Consider the following 27,019-nt stretch of genomic DNA (forward strand, 5'->3'; position numbering starts at 1 on the left):
TACCCCCTCAACACTAGATCTTCCCATATCTTTACCAACAAACACCCAGTGCATTGCTTTGAAGACTGTTCTAACTTTACTGAACTACTACTAACTCCGGCCACAAGATAAGCAACCTTAATGTCCTTAATCTTTCCTTGTCAAAAAGAAAAATCATGGTTTCTTCATTTTGGATTTGTTTGTGGCTTACCGCTGCCAGGATCCATGCCAGTCTGGTTTCCAGTGATGTGATGCCAGTAGGCAGATCGTGGTAGGATGGCGGTAGGTGTGCACGGGTAGGAGCTGGACTCTGAGCACTTAGACAGCAACTGGGTGTCGAATGCAGAAAACACCAGGGAATTTAAAAAGAGCACTTCACTACCAATTAACACACACAAAGATAAAAATAAGAGTAGGAATAGGAAACACTAGATTGTTTTTATTACTTAGCAAACATAAGTCATTTCACTTATTAGGAGGCAGCAAAAATATGTTTATTCCTAGACTGATTCTCTGAATACAGATATTATTGCTTCTTTATTTAACACACAGAATGAGCACATTGCCAACCATTGTCAGTGAATCAAGAAAATATGCATTTGGTTAATGCACAGCGGCCTTTTAGTCAAACATGTCCGTAAGAATGTTTGTGGTCTCACCCTGCTGTTTTTCTCCATCTCCAGCAAAACCTTTTTGTGCTGCTCAGCAATGGCCAACGTGGATGAGTGGACCCTCTGGTAGATTTGCTCTCCTTCCCTGGTCTGGAAGGTGTAGAGGCCTTCACCACTGTCACACATCCTGCACACAATGCCAGCTCCATATGTAGATGGGATGTTATACTGGACTGAATTGAGCATTCTCAAATATTTAATTAGGGGACTAAGGAGCTCACTTTCTCTCAAGGCTACAATGTGAACAAGCAAACTGAGAACAAGAATTTTAAAAAAAATATTAGAAAACCTTTAGAATGGGTAGATGCAATACAATCTGTGTTCTGCTCTGTCAAATTTAGACCAAGTAAAATGTCTTCAGAAAGTATTCAGACCTTAACTGTTTGATGTTTCGTATTCAGATTCTTAGTAATGAGTTGATGCACCTACAGCATCAATCACTGCCTTGAGTTTGAGTTTTGTACACTTAGATTGAGGGATGTTCTGCCATTCTTTTTTGCAAATCCTCTCAGTCTCAGTCAGGCTGGATGGGGATCGATGGCGGACAGCCATTTTCAGGTCTCTCCAAGGATGTTCGATAGGGTTTAAATGGCGGGGACACTCTAGGACATTCATAGAGGTGTCCCTAATTCATTCCCATGTTGTCTTCACTGTGTGCTTTGGGTCATGGATCGAAGGTAAACTCTCTGCCCAGTCTGAGGTCATGAACACTCTGGAACAGGTTTTCATTAGGGATTTCTCTGCACTTTGCTCCTTTTCAGCTTTCCTTGGACAAAGACGATCTAGTAACTGGTGCAGCACATCATATTAATTTGATCCTCAAACTGCTTAAAATAACTTTTGACAACAAACCGTCACATGAAAAATTCACACTAACCCCCCAATGTTTACACATCCTACCCACACCTCTGCTGCACATTAAATGATTTCTAACTGAGGCTTTCAAAAGAAACCCCAAGCTTCTCTGACCTTCATTTCACAAAGGAAGATAAACTGATTTTCAAACTAAAAATGAACACTGCTGTGAGGTTATTTTATTAAAATGTCATCATCGAGAATAAAAAGCAGTGGGCTAAACAAGCTAAATGAAAACAAGACACTTAGCCTGAGAACTACCTGTTTCATTTTATCTGAGACCTGCACACACACACACACACACACCACACACACACACACACACACACATCCCATTATCTGCATGCTGGCAGCACCAAAGCTGGTGAAGTTCCATTAGAGAGCGAGAGATAATGGGGTCTGGCCCTGTCTCGATTCATTGATTAATCTATTCACTGCATCTCCCTATGATGCTCTTTCCAACCCAGCCAACCTGTTCAGTATTGTGGATGAGTGAGAGACAGCAGGAGGGACAGGTATGCTTGGTCAGTGATAGGACCAGCCAAAGGGACCCTCCGCTCTAAATGTTACGCTTCTACTTTATCTACCTAAACCTTTGTCTTTGTGTTCAGACAAAGGCAGAGGCAGACAGGACAAAAAGCTTTTTTATGCTTCATATAGTATACTGTCTTTTAAGGTATTTTTACATTTTACTTTACTAATTTTCCCTCAGATCTTGGATTACATTTTACTTTACAATTTGTGAGTTACTGTGCATATGCAAAGCAAATAAAAAGCTTCTGAGACACACTGTTACTATTTTTTACTTCTAACAGTGTATGCAAAGTCCTTTTCCAGAGAAGCAAAGAAGTTTCCTAAAATGTCAACCTATTTGTCATTTCTAAACTGTCTGAACTTTTTTTTGAGACACATGTATAAAAGAAAACTGCTTACATTGCCATACCAGCTTCACACAATGTTACAAATACTAACAAATCTAGGGGAGTTGATGCCAAAAACACTATAAAAAGGGCAAAGAGAGACAGAAAAAGTTCCTAAAACATAAACAATGTAAACATGAATAGTGGCTTACGTCAAATAAAATAAATTCTCAATGCAAAATAGCACAAGGCTGGAAGCCACAGTGGATGACCTTCAAGGCCTCAGGCGACACCGCATGAGCAATTGTCGAGTCTACATGATCAATATACGGACGTTGGTGGTCCTTGAAAAAGCATTGTCCTTTAACAGTCACCGGATCTTAATAGCAGTTTTAAAACCTGCCCAAGAATGGGGTAAGTTTACTGAAATGTGGTTAGAAGAAGACGAAATAGCCGAAAAGCTTTCAAAAAGTTTAAAACTGCATAATTCTGTTGCTTTAAATGTGCTAATGGACTACTTTTCCTTTAGTAATATTGTTTATTTAGAGATCTGAGCTGGCCCTGTGATGGACTGGGAGCCTGTTCAGGGTGTGCAGGACTGAGCAGGAACAGAAAATGAATGGATGTAGGGATGGATGGATGGATGGATGTAGGGATGGATGGATGGATGGATGGATGGATGGATGGATGGATGGATGGATGGATGGATGGATGGATGGATGGATGGATGGATATTTGAACCTGTTAGTTCAAAATATTTATGTTTTACCTAAAGCTTCAAGAACGTTTCCTAAAATGCTTTTTGTACAGAGAAGTCTATTTATGATTTCAGCCGAGGGTGTAAAATTATTATTCAGAGGTCTGTAAAACTGATCTATGTTGCCCATCTGCAGCAAAGCATTTGAAAAAACACCAAATAAGCAGCTTGGCAAATAGCTGCTGTGCTGCATTTCTGAACTCCCTGAGGGCCATTAGTCATCTTACAGTGAAGACGTCACAGCAGAGTGTCCATCCAGCAGATCCAGTTTAGTAAAAAAAAAAAAAAGAAAGAAACTATCCAAAGCCTAACTAGTTTTGAAGCTGTGTAAATATACGGACTTGGAAATCTTTATTTATTTTGGTACAATCAGGAATCATACGTCTCTCCTCCATTTTGCCCTAACGCAACCATTTCAGGTCTCACCGTCCGGCTTCAAAGGTGAAGCGAGTGGCGTCGCGTCCGTAGCGCCGCAGCGAACAGAGAGGCCAGGTGACCAGCTTGGTGCGAGGGTTGTGGATGTCCCACAGGTAAATGTTCTCATGGGTGATCTGCATCATGCACTCCCCATAGATGTCCAGGTTGGGACATGGAAGGAGGAACACGTTGAAACGCTCTGATAAGAAAAACAAAACAAAAAGAATTGAGTTAATGGTTTATTTGCAGGAAAAGATGTTTCACTGGACAAAAAAGGCTGACAGCAAGTATAAATTTTCTAAATTTGCATTGAGTTTGCACATATAAAGCATCTTTACGCTGCGTGTTGTTTGATTCAGGACTCTTCAGCCACTTGGTGTCACTGAAGACTGAATGTGTTTTCAAGGTTTTTTTTTTTAGTTTTATTTGAAAACACATCAGTTGCTCGTGTTTCAGTGAGTAACAGCAGAGTCTGCAGCACCTAATTTTCACCCACACTATTTATAATCCAGTAAAATGTGTAATATTGTAATGGAGGCAGTAACTCCATCTTGGAAACCACTGTGTTGGGCTGCACTTGGAAAATGTTCTAAATTATGGGATCTTGTGAAGGATTGCTTGTAATCCACTCTGACATAGTACACAAGTCTTTTTATTTTGTTTTGTTTTTTTCCAGGTCATTTTAGGCTGATCGTAAATAGTATGAAACCCAGAATTACCTTAGGCAAGGCAGGTTTGTTTGCACAGAACTACAACTCTCAATTCTCTATTAGATCATAACATTTTATTGCAGTGTTGTAACAGCATTTTTTCGCCAATAGATTTACCCAAGTGGATTGCTGAATGTGCTGTGTTATATTATTATAATTCAACAATCAATACTTTATCAACTACAGTCCATTCATTTTAATAGAGGGAGAAAATTGATGTGGGTGAGTTAAGCAGTGACCTTGGAAATAAATAATTAAATGTGGATGGGCTACATTTAAGCAAGTAAATGTGTTGATTGTAAAATATTTTTATCATCCACATTTCGTTTTTCATTTTTGCTTGTCTGTGTTTCAGTTAGAAAAACTAAGCAAACATAGACACACGAGTTGTAGCAATCGCCGTAACTGCTTCCCATTTAAAAGTCATGAGCGAACATCTTCCTCTGCGTGTTTGATTTTGTCTGTGTATGCGCGTGTGAAGTACCTGTGTGTTCACACTGCACTCCAGCAGCCAGGAGGTCAGGTTCTCCCATGCTGATGTCATTGAGGCGCATCCCGAGACACTCTATCGACAGCATCTTGAACCAGTCCTCTGCCTCCAGCTCTGAAAAAAGATAATTCCCTTTTGACAAAAGCCTCTTCTAAAGTCCACGTACATCAAGTGTTTCATGCACCCTGAGCTCCAGGTAATAAAGCTGCCTTAGCTTTATTCATCTCCACGTTTTCATGCCGTACCTGATTCACAGGTGAAGGTGCGTGAGGTGTCGTCTGTTAACACGATGGCTACCGCTTGTCGTTTGGTGTCCCGGGGTAACCTTGTGATGTTCTTGACATTGCTAATTTCTGTCACCTAGGTAACAATTTGAAGATACGGTGTTAACAAAGTGAAGATCGCAACTGATTAAAAATTATTTAGCTTGATCAACGTGACGAAGCTCAGCTAATTGTGCACTTTGAAAAAAACATTATGGTTAAGTTGCAGCATAAAATGAAAGTACAACGAGAACTAAAACCCTGAGCAAATCTAATTATTCACATTAACAACAAATAATTAATATCTAAAGTTGCTTTGCATTACTGAAAGCACTTACGAGATTTCCAGAAACTAGAAATTTAATCAGATCTTAACATTCTTTATCAGAAAAAAAAGAAAAATAATGATTAAAAAAAACACAACAGAAGTAGTTCAGTTTGAACACATCCTAATTTATTTTATCAAACACAGACCATTCATAGCCTTTTGAGTACAGACAGAGTGAAAAACATTAATTAACTTGTTATGGTGGCACCTGAGGATAAATACTGCGTATTTGTGAGTGGGATATATTAGTCAGCAAGATGACATTCTGTCCTTTAAGTTGATGTAATGGAGACAGAAAAAATGGGGAAGTGAAAGGATTTGAGCAACTTTAATAAGGGTAACCTAACAGTTCTCGCGGTTGGCTGGCTTCTAACATCACAGCTGCAGGACTTTTAAATAATTCCTAGTTTGCTGTGGTCAGGACTAAGCAAAAATGTCCCAAGGAGGGAAGCGTGAACATGGTCTTTGGCAGCCAAGTTTCACTGATGCGTGTTATGAGGAAAGGGTGACTTGTGTGGTCTGAACAAACAGATATGCTACTTTAGATTAGATTATTTTAAATAAAGTCAATGTTTTTTTTGATAAAATTGTATTCATCACTTTTCCCTGTTTTATGTGGATAGTGAGGTCTGTGCCTGTCCCTGACCTACTGTGGGGAAAACATGGAATCGTAATGCACAAAGGCAAAAAGACAGGTCAGCACAGCCTGTGTGTATCACTCAGGCCCTGCTGCCATTTTTATGGATGTTACTTTAATGCCACCTATCTAAACAGTGCTGCTGAGCAAGTATATCTCTTCACAGTATGGCAGTAACCTCTCTCAGCAAGATAAGGCTCCCTGTTTGACTGCAAAAATGTGTCCAATGATAGTTTGAGGATCTCAACAGTAAGTATGAGGTATTTAAAATGGCCTTTAAATTCTTTAGATCTCATCAAGTATGTGTGGGATGGGTTCAATTCAACTAATCCAACTCATGAAAGTACGGACGGAAGGATCTGTTACTGGTAGCTTGATGACAGATACCAACACAGATGTTCAGATATCCACAACAGACTTTCAGAAGTAAAGGACTTATTGGGTCAAGACTGTTCCTCAAAAGGGGGACCAGCTTTCACTACTAATGTTTGATAGTTATTGCCAATCAATGTAAATGCATTTTTATTCATTTTATAGTTATCATAATCAAAGGAAATAGCAAAATCCACAACTATACATCCACTAGTACAGTGAAAGTTATTACAGTACAAGAAATGTAAAAGAGGGTAAGCGTCTCAGAAGATGGAGAGGTAACGATAATAAAGAATGACAACTAAATTCTCAGAAAAAAAAAGGGAGTGAGAAGCTGCTGCGATCACAAGTAAAAGAATCAGACTTTATTATGAAGGTTGGCTGCTTTTATCTCTGCCAGCGTGTGTGTGTGTGTACATGTGTGTGAACACTCCTCCCTTGGTTTTCTCATACAAAAAAGAGTGTACATGTCCTTCACAAAAACACAAAGACTCACTTTAGGGCATGCTCTGATAAAGGCAGCCTTCTCATCAGGATATTTCTCCAGACGACGAGGTCCTTTGCTGGATGACTTCTTGAACACAAGCCAGCAACGTCGATAAATCTGTAATTCACATGCAGACAAACACACGAGCCAACCATAAAACAACATGCACTAAATACTTTGCTTTACTGCACAGTGAGTTCATAAAAAATGCATTACGATTTTCATGTTCAGTTATGATGCACACGGTCCACACTTAAATAGCATCTTCATAACCTTGTTTAGATTCTTCAAAGAGCTTCTCAAATACGCACTCAAACACTATTTTTGTATATTGCATCCCTAATTTGCTGTGCTTTCTCTGAATAGTTTACACCAAACAAACTCATAGCTGAGAGATGTGAGAGTCCCCTCTGTGGAATCACCATCTTAATGTGGTGAAGGGATTTGAGAAACCCCATGATCCTGGGGGTTATGGTGTTCAGACAACAGCCCCTGGTAGAGTCTCCCATGGCAAACTGGTTTCAGAGGCGGGTTGGACTAATAGCATGTCAAAGGCCTTGATGGAGCAAGACCACAGAAAATAGGTCACCTCACCCAGAAGCCGGGACACCCCTCTGGAACAAGGACTAGGAAGGAGCTAATCACCAAGCATCTGGTTGCCAGCTGGGCTCAGCCTGAAAAAGGCATATAATACCACCTCCACATGGGCTCACCTGCAGGGAGAGAAGTTAAGGTCAGGTGCAGTGTGAGCTGGGTGGTTTGCGAGGCCAGAGGCCTTGGTCTGTACCTTTTCCCTTACTGATGGGAAAGGAACCAGAGCAGGTAAGTGAGATTGAGCATTAGCAACTAGAACTAGTTGTGCTCACCTCCACACACAGCTTGGCCTCTGAAACCAAACTTTTGGAGAGGGGCTGGACTAACTCTTACTCTGGAGTTGACCAGAGGGAGAGGCATTGGGTAGGTGTGGGGAAACTAATACGCCCCTGGCTGAGAGCCTGGGCTTTGATGTTTTTTCCAGTGAGTCAGAGAGTTGTTTTTCTGTGGCTTTAAGCCTCAAGAAGAAAGGCTGTTTGTTGTTTAAGCTTGTGCACCAAACAACAGTTCAGGTTACCCAGCCTTCTTAGGTGATGTCATGGAATAGGTGCTGTCTGGGGATTCCATCCTTTTCTTGGGAGACTGCAATGCCAATGATGGTGACGGCAAAATTAGATGACCTCAAAACATTTGGCAGAGCCTTCTTTCCATGACATCTAAAACTTATACTCCCAAGACAGATTTTCACAAATCCTGAGCTATCCTGGGGACATGAACTCCAGATGGGTCATGTTCAAATCCTCTACTCTAGATGGAGTTTCCAGGAGTTGTGACCAGAACGTTGTTGGTGCCTGCTGAAACGGTAAATGGAGGATCCACTGATGGATATCAGTCACCAAAGCTGAGAACTGGGCTGTCTCAAGGATTTCCTAACACTGTTGGCAGCTACTGAGTGGCCAGAGGGGCAGAAGCTCCTGCAGTTCTGAGAACAAGAACAGAGTTTGTTGACTTAGGGGAAGATGAGTCCTCATACCCTGGTGGAGGTTTGCTGAAGCAGTAAGAAAGCTTCTTTGTGGTGTCCACAAGGAATGGACAGGCTTTGCCCTGAGATGCTGAAGTCTGATCATGACCTGGGGATTGTCAGACTGGGGTGGTGTTCCTAATTAATAGAAAGGGTGACCCAAGAGTAGGCTTGAACTGTCAAGGAATTACACTGCTCAACGTTTCAGAGAAAGTTTACCCTATGATGTTGGAAAGGATGCTTTGACCAATTGCCAAACCTTGTAACCAAGAGGAGCAACGTGGCTTTCATCCATGCCATGAAACAATGAATCAGATACCAGCCAAAAAAGTAAATCAACCTCTTGATTGTTCCTTTTACCTCTCATTCTAACATATCCAAGCTCCATAAGACTCGCTCAAACAAAAAATGGAAACTACCTCAGCGTATGTACTGCTTACATCTGATTTCCTCTGCTATTTCATCTACATGCTCTGGTTAAATGTCTCAACGACTGACAGAATGTTCCTGCTAGAAGAAGTAAAATAACCTTATTTTTCATTAATATTTTCATTAAATTTCAATCCTTACAGGCTGCCACTGCCAGCTAAAGCAGCCAGTTCATCCCATATACAATCATGAGTATCTCTTCATAACGAAAACTGTGAGACATGGTAACAAGATTCAAGTTCTACATCCTCACTAAAACTTATTTCCTGAAGCATCAATCTATTCCTTCTGCTTTAGAGCTACTTATGATGCATCCTTGATTGAACAGGCAGAAAATTGGACCAGTTCATACTCACCATTCTGTTCTTTCTTGCAATGATGAATGACTCCAACAAGCTCGTGTGATTTTTAACTTAATTCATTCCATTGCAATTTTTTTGCGGCCAGGAAATTTGCCCACTCAGACAGTACCCCCAATCTCATTCCCCTTCTTCCTAGCCACTAACCATGAAATTCCCCAGATGAGATTCAACCGTCAGAATGACACAATCTCCCATACTCTCCTCTTTAACTCTGAATAATTCTGTAAACTCACGTTGACTACTTTCATACTGCAGGTCTTAATACTCAATTACAATTATTTGCTCAGATCCAGTTTTTTTGTTTTTGTTTTGCATGGTTATTCACATTATAAATGCAATTTAAATGCAACCACCATCAGACTCCAGTGTGAACAGTCTATGGCCCTGTTAAAATATGTGGATCGATTCTGAAGTTGTTCTGCAGTCGGAGCTGACAATTATTATCTACCATGCTTGTTTTGTCCAATGTTTACATTTGATCTTGCCACTTCAGTCCTACTCCATTGCAGAATTGCACTTCTGGAATGGGAGTGAGGCATTGAAAGTAGAAACAAACTCAAATTTTGATCCCATCAGGCTAGTATCAATAAGCTCTGACACCAGTGTTAGGATCATATGTTGGTGTAGATTCTCAGTTATCCAGCACATGGTAAATTAAATAAGTTTTTTAAAAAAGACAACTGGACTTTGATTCTGTAGCTGAAGACGTGCAGGGTTCCAAGCTTTAAACTGCATGACGTTGGTATCAATAATATCAATATCTGGATCGATCCGCATACTCCTACTTCAATGATGTAAAAGTTGGATGATAGTGTTCAGACTGAGGTCGCTTTGAAAGACATTGGGTATGTATCCGATTTAGTACCACATATGAAAAACACATGGGTCAGATTTGTCACACTCAGACTGTCAAAAAAACAAAACAAATCAGATATGGGTCGCAATTGGAAAAAAATAAATTCGGATTTGGGTCACTTTTCCCTGCAGTATGAACATAGCTTTTGTTGTTGTGTGGTTTCTGCTAGTGAACCTGGTCACAACAACAGTGAGACACAATTTCTTCGCAGTGACATGACTGGGAAATAAGGTCATAAGGAGGATGATGCTTTAGGTTTACTCAAGATGGCTTCTAAATGCACAGAGATGTATTGAAAAAGTCTGTACTTTTTGTTTGGCTGAGTACTGCTGTTATGTGTGGTCAATGCAAATGTTGTGTACCTTAAAACTTTGGTTTAATCTGAGTGATCTTTTAAAATGCTTTGCATTGGATGTCATAAAAACATCAGTAGACATAAAACACACCAACTCACCCCAAGCTTCCGGCTGCGCATGCGCACATAGCCCTGCTTGACGATGTCATTAAAGTTGGAGGCCATCTTTGGAGGGTGGATAACCTGCTGCTGTGGAGGTCATCCAGATGTTTCTCCCTTCCCTTAATCAGTCGCACACTTTGTCAAAGTGTCCAGCTTTGTCCGCCTCCAGTCCTGCTTTCCTCTCCGAGGTCTTTCTTTCTTCTGATTCTACCTTTTTCCCAGTTTTTCTCCTTTTCGTTTCTCTTTCATGGGATTTCCAATGTCCTCCTTGTACGACTCCTTTGATTTATTGTTATTTGGTCTCCAACTTGTCTTGCATTTTTCTTCTTTGTCCTTCTTTTTATACTTCAGGAAGCTCTCTTATCTTCCTCCTTGGTAAAGAAACAGACAAAAAGAGAAAAAAGGAGAAGGTAGAATTGGATATATGTATATATATTATTCATTGAAGAGTGAGAAGCACAACATTATAGTTCATTATTCATGTTGGTGGCTTACACTCACTGCTGAGAGCTGTGTGAGATGGCTGCTGTGATTATGCTGTAATGAATACTTTACTCTCTAAAATCACCTGTTTTTTTGTTTTTTTTTAGCTGTTGTTTCTTTGTTTGCTTTATATTTTATTTTCCGCTTCCTTGCCAGAGGTACACTTATGCATGTGCGGTTTATGTAGCCCAAAGGCATGCGGATGTAACACACGGGAAAAATTCAAGAGGCATTATCTTTTTGGAGATGCTGCATCCAGGAAATAAAAATGTAAATTTAAGCACTTCTTTAATCAGTCTTAATATCAACCCTGCCACTCATACTTTCTTCTGCCATCTTGTTGCATTTACAGTAAGCCATACCCAGAGTTTCTTGTTATCTTTGCAAGTAGTTTTGAACAATACTTTTCAGTCTTTCTGAAAGTTTTATTAAGTTATTCTTTAGACATTGGCTGCTTTTTCACTCATTGTTAGTCTAGTTATTTCATCTCATCCTTTTCAGAAGTATGTTTTTGTGTTTGTTACGCCTTTTAACTCTGACCTATGAATCATTCAAGCAGAAGAAATCACACACTGAAGGGATAAACCCTGTGGTTTACACGTAACAATCAGCTTAGCAAATAATCCATTTTAACGTTTGATCTTTAGAACAACACATTTTCCCCTTTTATTTTCTTTGATAAATGCCAAGTATACCAGGCTGAAAGGCATAAAGCAGTATTTTTGTGCCAACAAAAGCTTTTAACTGAAAACTTGGCATATTTCAGCATGGTGTGCAGCTAGTTAATTGAACGAGTGAAGCAGAAAAAAGTGGCAATTGAACAGTTAAAATAATCTATCAAAGGCCCGACACAGGACCTGAGGAATGAATTATCTTTCAGCTGGTCCATACACGCAAAGTTTTCTGCTCTGCTTTGGTAATCTCCGTGTTAGGGCAAATTTATACTTCTATGCCTGTTGAATTGCATTATCCTTGGTATTGTTTGGAGATGCAATGTAAGGAATTGGGTCTTTTGACAGGTTTCTAGTCCCAAGGTTCTTTAAGAATCTGTTTAAAAATGGATCTTGGTCAAGTTATATGCTTATACAACACTGGTCCATCCACTGACTTTAGGTAGCTTCTTTTTATTTAGAAAATGTATTAATTTGTGCTCAGTCCTTTAAAAAAAAATATAAAATTTGGTACAATAGTGGACCAAAAAAAGGTGGGAAAAAAATAAAGCCAAGCCTGAAGAAAAACTTTGAAAGACTTTCCAAAAGTCTGGAAAACTTTTGCTCTGAATAACTTTTAAAAATTACAAAAAGGTGTGGCTCATATAAGCCAAACACATGGAAATACGTACAAGGTCAAACGCTCTGAACATTTTAAACACTGTGATTGCTTTACCTTTTAATTTCACCCATTTTTATGTTCCAATTCACATCTAGAATTGAAATTTGGCATAAATAGTTACTTGTGTCTGCCCATCCAAAATTTTGTTGTTCTTCTGACTTACTGTTTCTTTAACTCTGTCCTTCTTCCATCCAATAATTACTCTTTGAGAGTTTCACTAAGATCTGTTCAGTGGTTCATGTGATATTTTGCTAACAGACAGGTAAATGTGCACACAGGAAAACCTTATTGCCCGCAGTCGAAAGGCAAAGGGCAGGAGGTAAATAACATGCAGATCAGTTAATGTCAAGCAGTTCAATTTTGTTTTTATCCAAAACACTCAGATTTCAATTCAAATACAAACAGAATTTATTTTAACCCAGTTCATTCAATTTTAATACATTTTATCCAACCAAAATATAATCCAGTTGAGATTGAATAAATTATTAGTAATTAAATTCCATTTTATCAAACGTTTTCTAGTTAAGGAAACCAACATATTTAATCAAATCTTCACGTTGACTCAATAACTCATCCTCTGTTCTGTATGCAGACTAAGAACACAAACAAGGCAAAGAGGAAAACATTTGGCAAGAAAAATCGAAATTTAGAGAAAGACAAGCTTTAAAAGTACTGCCTGAAGTAGTCAGGATGGGGTTCGTTCTCAGAGTCATTAAGGCTTCCTTATACCAGCAGCACAGCTCATTGGGTTTGTTTCAGTGCTTTTTATTGTATATCATTAAACCTGAGTTATGAAAGCATCATCACTGGGTTGTTGAGTTCTCCACGGGACATTTGACTTGAAAGTGGAAAACTTTAAAAATGCATTTTATGAAAAGCTGTGATCTCATTTCATTTCATAAGCTTGTAATCTCTGAAGATAGCCAACTGTTACAAAACCCATTAATGTCCTGGAGATGACCTTTCTCTGTATGCTTTTATTTTAGGTTTCAGCAGCAGAAAGAACAGAGGGCACACTCTACTAGACCCTTCTGTGAACCTAAACAAGTTCAATTGATTTTCTCTTTTTTTGGGGGGGGGGGGGCAACCTACAATTATTTTATTTTATATTGAAGAACAGGCGTCATTTCCAAACAACAAGTGACTTGATATGCAATTAGATATTCATTTGTTTTAAATGTCAGCTGTAACAATTTCCCAAACTGACACTACTTCCTCTAGACAAAACCATTACTGATAAGAGGTAACTCTGTGAGAAACTGTCAAGGCATTGTATTAAACTTTATGCATATTTTGTTATGTTCTCTGATTTCAGTCTGTGAGATGCAGGGTGCATGACGATAAATAATGTCGGCAACAAAGACAGCTTGAATGTAAAATAAATAGTTTTATTGTTGTTTTTTTTTTAAAACTGAGCCAAGAAGCCTAAAAAACAATGATTAATTTAACGCCCCCATTCCCCTAAAAAAATTGAAGTAAAATAAGCTCAGAAATATAACCCCAAAACAAAAATAAGCACCTTCTCTCTAAAAGAAGTGATGTCCACCAGAAGAAAAACAAAAAACAAAAAACCCCTGCCTTATCTAGCTTCGTGATCTGCACAAACCGACCTCCAAAAGCAAGGCACACCACCAAACCTGCTGTTCACGAGAAAACCCGCACAACAACCACCAACACAGGCCTCAGGCAGCTAAAAGACCCACGGGCTGTTTGAACAGCTTCTCCCCAAGAACCTTCCTGAGTTCTGCTCTGAGGAGCGGAGTGGAATACGCTGATTTACCTGCAGGAGAAACTGGCACCTACGAGGCAGCTTGGCACTAGGGTCGCCATTGTGACAGTTTCCGGTCAAATCAATGCGTGTAATTTTTGCTTTGTACAAAATGCTTTTTGGCTTTTTCATTTTTTTCAAAATCTTTACCTTAAACATTCACTGTCAAATCTTAACAGAAAAGGTTTTCTTGACACTAAAACACGATGTTACTGCCTCTTCTATCAAAATGCTAATTTTATGGTGGTTTTTACAAAAAACGTCCATGAAAGTAAAAGAGGACCGTGGCTGTTAAAGCTCTGACCCCTTATGTGGGTTTTATATGAGTTATAAAAATTTATATTTATACGAGAGGAGGTGAGTTCGAGGCAAGATGATCCGCTCTGGCGACCCCTAAAGAAGATGATTATTATTATTATTATCGTTATGTCTGTTGTATTAGCCTTGTGTGTGTATAGGTGGCCATTTAGGAAGATGTAAAACAAAGCTTATAACTTTTATTTAACAGTTACAAATGTAGTATATATATATTTATGTGTTTTTATGTTTTTCCATTTACTTTGATTCTGTGTGTTCGTTTACTAAGTTTTTGAGCCTGCACCGATTAGCTAAACCAACATTACCATTCTCTTCTTTGGCCAGTCTGTGTGTGTGTGTGTGTGTGTACGTGTGCGGGGGTGTGTGCGCGTGCGCGTATGTGTGTGTGTATTAATGATCCCCTTGTTAAAGTTTAATGTCTCTGTTCCACTGTTGTCAAGGAGATTTACCACTGAGCCCAATGGGAAATGTTTGCCCCACTGCTTCTTGTCTGATGGCGAACACACACACATACACACGCAAACACACACTCCCACACACAGCCACACAGGCCTAGATGCACACACATGAAAAATATGCACACATTCACACATGTGCAACCACTCGATTGCACACAAGCGTCTGAATGCTCATAGAGCCAATATGGTTGTAGAAAGGTGTTGGATCAGTTGGTTTTTGTTTGTTTTTTCCACTGCAAGAGAGTCAGTGAAGGCATCAAGTACCTTTACTCCCTAAATAAGATCAAATATTTAGTATGTTTTCTGTACTTCACACATGGCCTTATCTAGGTCAAAAACAACTATAAAAAGGTAGTATTAGTAATAAAAAAAACTTAGACTAATTCAGTGCTTCTAGGGTTGCAAAGGGACAGAAAATTTCAGGTATATGTCTAGAAACGTTTCAGAAACTTTCCAGAGGAAGTTAAGGGGAATTTTGGAATTATTCCAAATATGAAACCTTCTTTTATTCGATTTGATCCAAAACACACGCCAACAAATCCATGCAGCTAAAGACCATCTGCGTTTATTTTTGTTTCATTTCTAACATTCTTACTTGAACATTTTACATGGAAAAATGCATTAATGTTTATAACAATATATATTCAAAGAAATATGTATCTTCTCTCTAGTTATAGGGCGAAGAAATAACACTAATGTGTGATTTGGAATTTAAAAACCTGTTTATTTAGACAATGCAGCTGTCCTAGTTCTGCTTTACTACCATACATCTAATGTATTTACTCAATAATATCATCAAAACTTATTTCACTTTATGCTAAAAAAACATGGCCTCAATATTCCATGTTTCTAGAAATGATTTGTGCATGAGATGGAGGAATACACAGTGAATGTAAGGGGCATGGCCTCAACACCTCTGCAGGCAGTAAGCAGTTTGCTTTGTGCCCGTGACTGTGGAATACCATAAATATACTTGTGCACTTGCATTAAATCTGGTTGTTTTAGTCAAGATTATGCTACAAAATATATTTTAAACCCTTCTTAAGGGACAACCTTCAATATTTCAAATTCCAGGTTTATACCCATAAATCTCTGTTAATTCCTATGGAAAGTTTTGAAACTTGAGAATTTTGAAACTACTACAAAAAACAGACTTTCAGCCTGAAATTATTGGTAAGGCTCCTCACCAAACACTTCATCATCTGCATGTTTGCATAAAATAGGGAGCCTAACTTTGCAGACTATGCATTGGACCGACTTCTTTTTTATCACCCACCGCCAAAAAGACAAAGGCAGGGCAATAACATTTATGCCTGTGTCTACGTGTGTGTGTGTGTGTGTGTGTGTGTGTGTGTGTGTCTGTGGCGTTAGCAAATGAACCAGTGGATGGATTTGATTTGAAAATCTCAGTAAGTAATGGCTGAATGTATATCTATAACTGATTAACTTTTAATGTCAGCATGATTCAACATGGCCAGCACACCCAACTGACCTTAGAAAACGCAAAAATGGTTACAACTCAAATACATTTTACAGATATTGAGCTAAAACTGGATGTGGAAGTAGCTGAAAGTTCTTCACAACACAAGCTCTTAGCACTAACAGATCACATGGGATCTTTCAATACTGAGTGAGATCAATATTATTTAAAAGATTTTATTATAGGCTAGACCTAATTATATTCAAATTAGACTTGTTTACTTTTTGTATAGCATCCTAAGATGACTTTCATTATAAACTGGCATTATATAAATAAGCATAATTGGGGGTTTTAGTAACTCTGTGATCAGTGCCACGGTTTAGAAATCCTCAGGATGTGGGTTCGAGCCCAGGATGGATAAAACAATTGCCAAATCTCTTGTATGAGTTTGCTCGCTGTGGCAAGTCCCACAGAGGGAAGCAACCAAAGGAAGAACAACAACATATAATAAACATAATTGATTATTAAAAGAATACCTTTGTTGAAGATGTTACAGCAGACTTAGGCTATAATATGTCTGTAGGAGCTCACAAGTAATGCAGGAATCTTTTATTTTGTTAAGCATTTTTTGGGCTACACCTTGATCATGGGTCTATATTGACACCCATGGACTTCGGAACATTCTTAAAGCAGAAATCAGAACATCAGATTTGTGACAAAAGGAAAGCCTCTCATTTAAAAAAAATGAGATTTAAATTTACTATCAGAGCTGCTAAGTTCATAAAAAAACTGAATTTTGAGAGGCTATTGAGAACACACACATACGGCAGCTTGTCAAATCAGGCTTTAAATCACAACTGGGGCATGGCATTGATTCCCCAATACGCCCTCATCGATCCTGTGGTGGCCCTTTCTGTGTGTGTGTGTGTGTGTGTGTGTGTCTGATGACACTGAATCAATACAGTTTTCACAATATTTTCCCTTTAAAGCCAGTAGCCCTCACAACAGCATCCCCACCTAGTTCAGATTCTTCTCTCTCACACAGAAGAACCAGTCAGCATCTGGGTACTGGATCATAGTCAAATAAACTAACATGCAGTGACTTTTTTTTAATTGTATGGAACCAATAATTGCACTGGACAGCATTAAATATTATTAACAGCATCTCTCTATCAGTAAGAAGATCTCTGTCCACTGCTACGTTTGTGCTTCTATGGCAGAGCAAAACAAAAGGAGCAACAACGGCATCAATACAACCAGGATTAGCATTTTGGTAAATGCTCCCGAGTGGTAACAGAGGATAGTTAGTCATGTTTTTGCAAAAGCTGTGCAAGAACATTGCTAAACAGCTGCGGACGAAAAGCTCTGCTGGGAGCCACTCAAGACACCTCATGTCTTGAGGTTTTAAAATCTTGCAAGTCTTTAGAAGAAAAAAGGGCTTCAAAGTGACACCAAAGCTGTTTTTTTGTTGTTGTTGTTGTTGTCGACAGGTAATTTAGCATAAAGATATATGCTATTAGACGGTAGGTGGACAGCATTTCAGACGGTACTCATCTGAGACTTGACTGCTGAATGTCAGTAATTGTTACACACTGTTCCTTTCATGTAAGGATGACTGCAATTGGATCCAACTCAGGCAGAGAAAAATATCCCAGCAGTGAATTTTAAACTTGGTGATTGACTTCGAGGGATAGTGGCAAAGACAGACAGTGGGACAAATGATGGAGGGGAAAAAAAAGAGAAAAACCTGAGCCGGGGAGGTGCTTAAATCAACATTTAAAATGCTCAGATCTTTCGTTCTCTTTTCTTCTTCTTTCTCTCTCTCACACACACACACACCCTCTCACGTCTCAGTCTCTACAGTCCACCCCCAAGGCGAACACTTGGGAAAGCGTCAGCCTGTCTGCTCTTAACTATCAGTCACAGATAACAACAGGGATAAACACACACACACGAATATACACACACACACTCACACTTTTGCACTCCTCTGCTCTCACAAGCCCAAGTCATAGACTAAACAACAGCATTTCCAGTCATATCTCAGATAATTGTGTGCCTCCACTGCAAAAACGCTTAAAGCTGTAACAACTTGCATCTTACGAGAAGCATTTGAACTGTCAGACATAATTATCCATGTTGGTTTCGTAAAACACTCAACAAACAGCTCACTTCAAGTCTTCAAGACTGGAGGTTTGGGCATTAGAAACATCTGAACATGTTATTACACCAAATAAAGAGAAAACGGTTGAATGTCCATTTTGATGAAAACACCACGGCGAAAACTTAATTATAAACCAAAATGATAAGATTTGGTCAGTAAGCCTCTAAAATGTTTCTAAAATAAAGTGCTTGGGAGTGTAGAAATATACAATATCTGATTACATGAGCATCTGTTCTCATACGGTAATTATGTAGGATTCTCGCTAAAAAGTGGATCAGTGTGAACTGAGATCACAAGTCACCTTCAGTTTTATTACTTAAAATGCACTTACTGTAAATAATGGAATACAAAGAATAATAAATAAAAAACACTCAGCCAACTACAATAGACTGAGCTGTAGATGTACATGAAATTGTTACTTTCTGACAGTTTCATTAAAACTAATCTACTGGTTCAGGAGATGTTTTGCTAACACTACAGACAAAGCGACACAGACACAGGCAAAACCATTATTGTCTGCCTTTTACCTATCAATGATAAATTGTTAAAATATAAGGAACAAAAAGCAGATTTACACATGATATAAAAGAATCATTTATGCAATTTTGATAGCAAAGATCAAGACAGCAGGTTCAATTGAGGTTTTAATAAAAGTAAGGTTTTGTACATTTTTTTTTATTTTATTTTTTATCAATGCTCTGCAGGACTCAGTTTACATTGATATGCGTTTCTGGTTGACTGCCTGCCTGTTTCGGAGACAGCGATGTGATGCAGATCTACAAAATGAACTTCACTGGAACTGTGCTGTCACAATCACTGCGCTCTGTGCTGTACGAGAATTAGTTCTGGTCAAATAAAAAAATGGACCTGTGATTTAAATTATGATCTTCCTGCGCGTGTGGTTTGTGGCTTTCGGTTCGCCGTTGCGTTCACATGCCGGCTAATTCACTTTACAGCAATGCTGTGCCAACTATCTGCACTGACACACAGAAAAACAAATAGTACCGACTCATTAATCCGGCCAGATATTAGCAAATGATTCAGTCATGTAACTTGGTCACTTCTCTCTTCTCTCATTTCTCTTCTACACATATACACCGATCCATGGTCAGTCACATGACACAGCACTGAAAAACATGGAGGTGCACATCGACCTGAACACCCAACCTGAAGAGGCAGTTACAACACAGGGGGGCAAAAAATGAGAACTAATGTGGAAAATTACGGTGTGGAGCTTTTCTGACGACGGTTCACAAGGTGTCATTATCTGTCTGCAGTGTTTTAATGTTGTCACAGGTTCGCTGCACCTTAAGGTAACCTGCACTTCTAAAACTGCACCATCTGATTTTACTCAAACACATTAAAATGACATGGGAGTTAGACTCATGTCGCTGAAGATGAAGATGAAGATGGTCACTCATTCTGACTGAAGGAACAGCTGGACAAGGAACAGCTTCCAACACTTCTGACAAGGAACAGCTTCCAACACTGACTGCCGGGAAACATGTCTGCATCCATGCGTCAAGTTTCTCCTCAGAAAACGCTTTCAGCGCAGGAGGAACATCGTAATGTGATGTTAGTCTTCTCTGAAATCTCAACATGATGAGAGGCTGCTGTTCTTGACCGAGAACCTAAATGTCAAAAAGGGTGGCGAGCAATATGCATTCCTTTAAGGCATGATGGGCCTTTAATTTGTTGTTTTTAATGAAAACTAATTAAGTCAGAATTTCTATTTTTCCAGCATTTAAAAAAAACAGTGATGTTCCCATGAGCTCCAGCTGCATTTAGATTTAATCAGCAAATCTTTTAAGCCCTCTGTGGAGTCACCGCTGAGCCTGATTATAGGTAAGCAGGTCTTCTATCCCACTTGTTCTTTTAATGCATCTATGAACAAGTTTGGTAATAATTACAAGGTCATGAAGTTTGAAGAGTAAAAAGGTAATTAAGACAATTGCCAATATCGATTGCTGTAAAGAAAAAAATAGGTTTTGCTATGATTTTTTTTTCAGTGATCTGTCACACTGGAGCTCTGAGTTTAAAACTATTATTTTTTAATAAGATTTCACCCAAAAATAATAACAAATGAGCAGAAAGTCCACAGGTTGGGGAAAGCTGCAAATTAGTAAAGAAAATTCTGCTTAATTTGCTGCAGCTGCCTCCATTTTTACTTCCCTGACTTGGATATTTTTCTTTACAAATTATGTTTTTCTCACCATGGAACCAATGTAACCTTTAAAAAAAAAAGGGAATCTGCACAGTCAGCAAACCGGTTGTCACTGTAAATACGTGCCAAGAGAGCACACCGGAAAATGTTTAATGTCAGGAGCATATCCTCCTCCTCTGCTTGTGATTCGCCCTTTTTAAACCAGAGATTGCCACATTTAATCATCATCAGAAACACAGAACAGTTGTGTCCAGCAGGGTCATAATATTTGACGGTTTGAAAAATGAATCTATTGTTCAAAGGGCAGAGAGAATAAAGAAACCAAAAAGAAGCCGGTAGCTGCTGGCACAGCTGTCTTACGTATCACTAAGTGCTGTTACCCAGACGGCATGCTCATTTTACCTTTACCTGCGAGTGGTATCTCACTCACACAAAGATATACACACACCGATGTTTGGTGCTCACTCCTGTTGCCTCATAACACTAATTTTATGAGAGCAAAAAAAGATGAAGGGAAAGAAAAAAAAAGCATGGGCATCTTTCCAAGAGGTACTTCTGTGCTGTCAAATTTAGTCTTCAAATATTGTCACAAAGTGTGACTAAAAATTCACAACTGGTAGCTCTGAGAATTAATTAAAACTAAAGAATGAAGCTAGTTTAGTGTGAATGTCAGCTATTTTTAATGAGGCTGTGTGGCTGACTGTCTGTAACTGTGCAGTCTGACGCTGGCTGCTGGAGGAGGCACGATGGTACGTTTGGTATCAACACCCTCACTGGTGAGTATTAGCTATCAGAGCTTCGGATCCAAGTTTCCACAATGAAACTAATAGATGCTTTACAATCTTTATTTTTAAAAATTATTGATTAAAAATAATTACTTTTCTAATTATTAGATTTTTATGAACACTCCTCAAATTACTGTATGCTTCATTTGCCACACAATAGTTGATAGGAATATATAACCATTTACCTGAGGACCTGAGAAGGTGTGTTTCAGCACACCTGCTAATCATCGAGTCATCAGCCAGGGTATATTAGGAGTGTTAAACCTTGTGGAACTCCTCGAGTTACCAAGCTGTTCCTTTTCGAGCTCACAGAACTCCAAATTCAGACCCTCGACTGTAAATAACTTGTCTGGATCGTCTGTCTTCAGCTGGCAACCTACAGGCTCCTCATTCCACCACCCTCTGTGCGACCTGTCCGCTCCCCAACGCTTCAACACCTATCTCCGATCTGTAGTGCCGTCTACCCTTCCTGCACCAGCCTCCACGCGGACATTCACCCCGGACACTTCCTCTCCCGGCCTCCTACCACAACTCCTCCAAGCCTCTGCTGTCCTGAGCTGCCTGGAACCCTCCGGATCTTGATCGGCTGCTCATTCCTTTATTGTTGTTCTTTAATAAACCCATTTTTTGTGCATGTGGGTCAGGCACCTAAGCCGAAACATGACAACATGATGCACTGGATCAGTGAAAAGGAAGAATCATAAACGTTTTTGGTTAGCAGAATTAGTCCTTTTTTAAAAGGAAGAAGATAAATTAATGTTCATATTAGTATTGTTTTTTTTTTCCTTACATGTATAACTGATTTGCATTCAGACTAATGACATTCTAATGGCTTAGTTTAGCTCAGAGCTTTTGTTGTCGAGCTCAGTTTTATTGTGCTGTGAGGAAAGGATGAAATAATTACGTTGTGAAAAGCCTGAATAGCCGCAAGTTGGCATGTGTGGAGGGAATATGAAGAGTACTTTTCCTTGAAATTCCCATTCATACATATAAAAGCTCTGGCCTTCCCTGCAACTGTGAAGAAATAAATAGTTGAAGAATTGTGAATGAATGAATGAACTAATAAAAAGAATGAACAAATCAATGAATAAAGCAATTTTTTTCAAGAACAATGATGTGATCTGTCCTTTAATCCTAGGAAGAATAGTACAGGGACAGTAATAGTGGCATTTAAAAGGCAGTCTAAAGCTGCCTCATATTCAGATTGCTGCTGTAAGGCTTTTAGAAAATGGTGACCAGAGGTTCTACTTCTGCTTTTCACCGGTCCTCACATCACTGGTTTTCCATCAAGCACAGATCCGATTTGAAAATAAGAGTTAAAAACTGTAATCTTTGTTTTGGCAGCTTGATTAAGAGTCCACCTTCACAGAACTGCTGGTCCTTTGGAACCTGTGGGCACTTTTTATTAAAATTTTAGTGATGAGACCAAAAAAAGCTTTTAATGTCATTGTTTTTAACATGGCTTATAACTGTTCTAACCCACTGTTGATTTTCAGGCTTAGAGCCATTTTGACACAAGCACAGCACGCAGTCCTAAAATTTGACAGAGACACTTTAGAGACGCTTCATGTGAGAACACGAACGTCCACAACATTTACCCGAAATGTCACTTTGTGAAAGTAGCCAAAAATCTCTTAAAGTTGTAAGTAGGTTTATGTGCTGGTCACAGCTTCCTACTATTACTTTTCTGTTGACTTGCATGTTTTTCCACTCCCTCGTCTTAAGTATAGATACGCTTCCAGCTGTTAAAGCACATTTCCAACAGAGGATTTGTGTTGTAAGGTGCATGTCTGAGTGTCGGCAAGAAAATAGTTCTCCAACCTTTATATGTAAGAACTCATTACATGTAAAATTTAATTAAAAAAAAAAAAGTATTTTTATCTTTTTTGTCCTTTTACCTTTGCAGACCCTGCCTGTTGACCAAAACAACACAGTATATTTTCAGCTGAGAAATTTCCTTTTTTTCCTGAGACATTGGCTGCTTTTCACTTCTTTTCAATCATTATTTTCATACAACAGTTTTTTTTTTTTTATTAGGCCACTACATTTTTGGCTGATGAATCCTTTAAGCATCAAAATGGCACCAAGGTTCAAGGTATGAATCATAGTTCTTCTAGTGAAACAGACAAACTTGCAAAAATAAATAAATAAAATAAAATAATAATAATAATAAAACTGTATATTTGGATGCCTTGGTCATAGCAAACTGCTGCAGTGACACTATTTTTCTCATTTCTTTTGTTAAATCCATAAAAAATGTCCAAAATACCTTTTTTAAATATTTTTTCACTAACATTTCCAAACTGTACCTCACTTCATGTCTTGATTTATCTTGTATGGACCACTAAAAGTCATATTTTCAATGAGGTTCTCAGTCATGTCTGAATGAAGTCACGATGAAGATGGAAATGAACACAACCAGTATCTGACTGACAGAATGCAGTCCCTTTACCGGTTAATGAACAGATTAAGGAAATTGTTGCGTTTCTAAATTCTGAACTTTTAAAAGCTGAATTAGATTAAAGGCCTCAAATTCTGTGAAGGAATGCATATCGCCCGCTGACCTTCACAACAGAGTTTTAAACTACTTGTATGTGGAGAAATGACGAAGACATAGGCGTTTTGAATAATTCTTGAAAATAATGTTATGCACAATCTGCTGGTGCTTGGAGTACCTGTCAGGGCTAAGGCCAAGTAGCTGTGGTGGTCATCTTGAATTGGAATGACTCCAAAAGTTAATAAGTTGTAGATGTACAGTACATCCAGAGAATTCTTATTAAGAGTGTCATTAAAATCCACCCAGCGGTTCGTGATATATTCTGATAACCAAAAGTCAGGGTTGAGGCCAACAGTTGACACCAAAGTCTAAAGCAAATATATTTGGCAATGAGTAGCGCTCAAAGGTATGTGTTGACCATGACTCACAGCTTCTACCACACCAGATTTTTAGCTCTACATCTGTAAAACCGACTGAGCTATAGACATTTTTGCATTTGCTAGGGTCAATTAGCTGTGGCAGCCATCTTGAATCAGATTAACTCCAAAAGTTAATTGCTTGCAGATAAAAATGGTTTGTTTCTGACATTTTGATTGCAATCCTTCCATTATACATCTAATAAAATCTTTCCATTTTCATCACTTTTAAAAAGTGATAAAAAACATTATCATACAGAATAGAAACAGCCTGACCCCAGTTTATAGTTCCTGTAAGTTTTAGCAGCCTTGAAGAAGACACAAAGTGTGGCTTCCCATTACTAATTTGTTTTCACTAGTTCCATAGTAAGCTCCTAACCTCAGCTCTGTCCAGTGTGTCTTCACGCCTGCCCCTGCTGTTATAATTGTTTCTGTAGAACCGCTCACCCTCCTCTTCTTCACTCTTTGTTCAGACTTTGTTTTGACGCTGCCTCTAAGATGCTCTGGGGCCAGAATCTCAATGCCAAGACCTTACAAACAGTCAAACCACACTCCGTTGTTTGTCATTCTTTGCACAAAATTAACCAAACTTTAAAAGGCCGCTTCTGGTCCATGAGTCAGAAAGTCACGTTTTCCACATCAGAAACCTTCGCACTGTGCTTGTTTTGTTTTGTTTTTTCATTATTAAAATAAACATAACATAAATAGCATGATGCAACATTTTAAACCAGGTGGTTTGACTTTTTGAAAACAAAGCTCAGAGATCAGCAGTTTCTCCTAATATATGTACAGATATCCATTTCAGCAGCTGAAGAGGCAGACTGGTCAGAAACTCCTATGAATATTTTAGTACGTTATACTCCGTTCTGTTGATGTACAGCTCAGCTCTGTCATCTGGCATGCCGCAAATGCAGACACACACATACACACTAAGACAGAGAGAGAGAGAGAGAGAGAGAGTGTGTGTCTTAATGTCAAGTTTTACAATAATGTCTTGCTCATTGACTCGTAACTGAAATGCTATGTACCATCCTCATTTGCTTTGGTAACTATGCTACAATGGTTAGATTCATTCTTAAATATAAATACCCATCAGACCCACCATCCACTCCCCACCCATGCTCCTCCACCCCTCCCCAACATTATCAGACTTACTTATTATTAGGATGACTTTATGGCTCCTGAGATACCACAGGCCATAAAGCGAAGACAGAGAGACCACTGGTTCATGAGGAGCTCTAAGGCAAGGGCCCCATTATGAGCCAGGGAGAAGTCCCATGAGAAACTCAGCTTTTTTTATTTTTTCTTTCCAGTTGGATTAGTATTATACAACAAGACTGTAAAAGAGCAGAATACAATTATTGCATCCACTCATTTGACATTTTTTTTCTCTCCACTCTAACGTGCTTCCTCTAAGAAAACCCACTTAACTCTTTTCAGTTTGGTTTTCACTCCTTTTAAAGCTCTGAGGCTATTATTTCAAGGCCAGTAATGACCTGATGTTAGCAGCCAACAAGGGACTGTATTCAAACTAAGGCTTAACTCCTTAACTAAAGCTTCGACACAGTGGGCCATGTGAGGAACAATACTGGCATCAGTGATTTGGCTCTGAGGTGGGTTTTTATGTCAGATAAGGTTGGAAGATGCCTCCCCCTCTGCCGTGCCTTATTTCTGTCGAGTTCCCCAAGGATCTGTTTCAGGTCCTCTTTTAATTAACATTTACATGTTAGCCATGGGGGAATCATGTGTAGGGCTCTCAGGACTAAAACAAACAGAACTCGCTCACGCTTATATACTTCCTGCTTAGGGCCAGTACCTATCACGGTCAAAGGGTGAAAGGTCAAGTACACCCCGAACAGGTAGCCAGTCTCAGCACAGAGACGCACAGGACACTTAACACCTGAACTCAGTTTAGGACAGACAACTCACCTAATGCATGTTTTACGAATGTGAAAGGAAACCAGAACAGGCAGAGAAAATCCACACTTGCATGAGGAGAACATGCAAAACAAAACAAACAAAAAAAAAGCCAAGATCTGAACATACTTGCTGTGAGGTGAACTAAAATAATTGTTTTTAACACTTTAATTGTCTTTCTTTATTCCTTTTTATGCAGCTACAACTGCAAATCCTAGATCAGCTAATAATTTATTGATAATCCTTACCGAAAGGGGGAAAAAAAAAACATTTAAACCTTTTTAAACAAAAACTGCACATGGCAGATTGGATATTGTAATTAGCCTATAAGAATAATAAATCAAATGAGAAGTCGGTTACTTTATGAACTGATTCCTGAAATGCAATCATTTTCAATTTAGCACCATCCTTCAAAAAACATTAGGGTAAAAATACATTAGGGCACAAGTAGCGAATGAATATTATAATTTAAGCAAACATCCCTGATGTGTCATTAACCTCTGTATATTTGAATAATATGATGTGGCACAGCTCTAAATAAAACTTTAACAATAAATATTTAGACAGCAGAGCGTCCTGCTGATATTTTGCTCACTAACCAGTTGAAAGCAGAGTTTCCTGTGAATTAATGGAAGGAGTCAGTCCAACAGTGACAGCCAGCTGCCCACCGCAGACGTCCTCAGCCCTCCATGTTACCTGGGTGACAGCTGTGACCGTCAGCTGAGACAGGAAGCTGTGGCCGGGCGGGGTCCCAGTTCTCCCGGCGGGGGGGCGCGCTGTCCGTGCCGCCAGCCTCCATAGACACGGCTCCG

The 27,019-nt window shown here is 39.0% G+C and overlaps 1 protein-coding gene across 2 annotated transcripts in view; it reads right to left on the reverse strand.

Moving 5' to 3' along the window:
- The window catches only part of dok4 (docking protein 4), a 32,072-nt gene extending 5,053 nt beyond the window's left edge, over positions 1–27,019 (reverse strand). Inside the window, exons 1-8 of one of the 2 annotated variants that reach the window (XM_017419639.2) lie at positions 26,904–27,019; positions 10,483–10,856; positions 6,836–6,943; positions 4,985–5,099; positions 4,734–4,853; positions 3,549–3,738; positions 639–777; positions 191–308 (exon numbers count right to left, since the gene is read on the reverse strand). In XM_017419639.2, the coding sequence (XP_017275128.1) occupies positions 191–308; positions 639–777; positions 3,549–3,738; positions 4,734–4,853; positions 4,985–5,099; positions 6,836–6,943; positions 10,483–10,548 (856 nt within the window). In that variant the 5' untranslated portion in view covers positions 10,549–10,856; positions 26,904–27,019. Of the gene's footprint in view, positions 1–190; positions 309–638; positions 778–3,548; positions 3,739–4,733; positions 4,854–4,984; positions 5,100–6,835; positions 6,944–10,482; positions 10,857–26,806 lie in introns of both variants that reach the window. The other variant, XM_017419638.1, reaches the window with a different exon arrangement.

The sequence above is a fragment of the Kryptolebias marmoratus genome, linkage group LG15 (assembly GCF_001649575.2).
Source record: "Kryptolebias marmoratus isolate JLee-2015 linkage group LG15, ASM164957v2, whole genome shotgun sequence".
Lineage (NCBI taxonomy): Eukaryota > Metazoa > Chordata > Actinopteri > Cyprinodontiformes > Rivulidae > Kryptolebias > Kryptolebias marmoratus.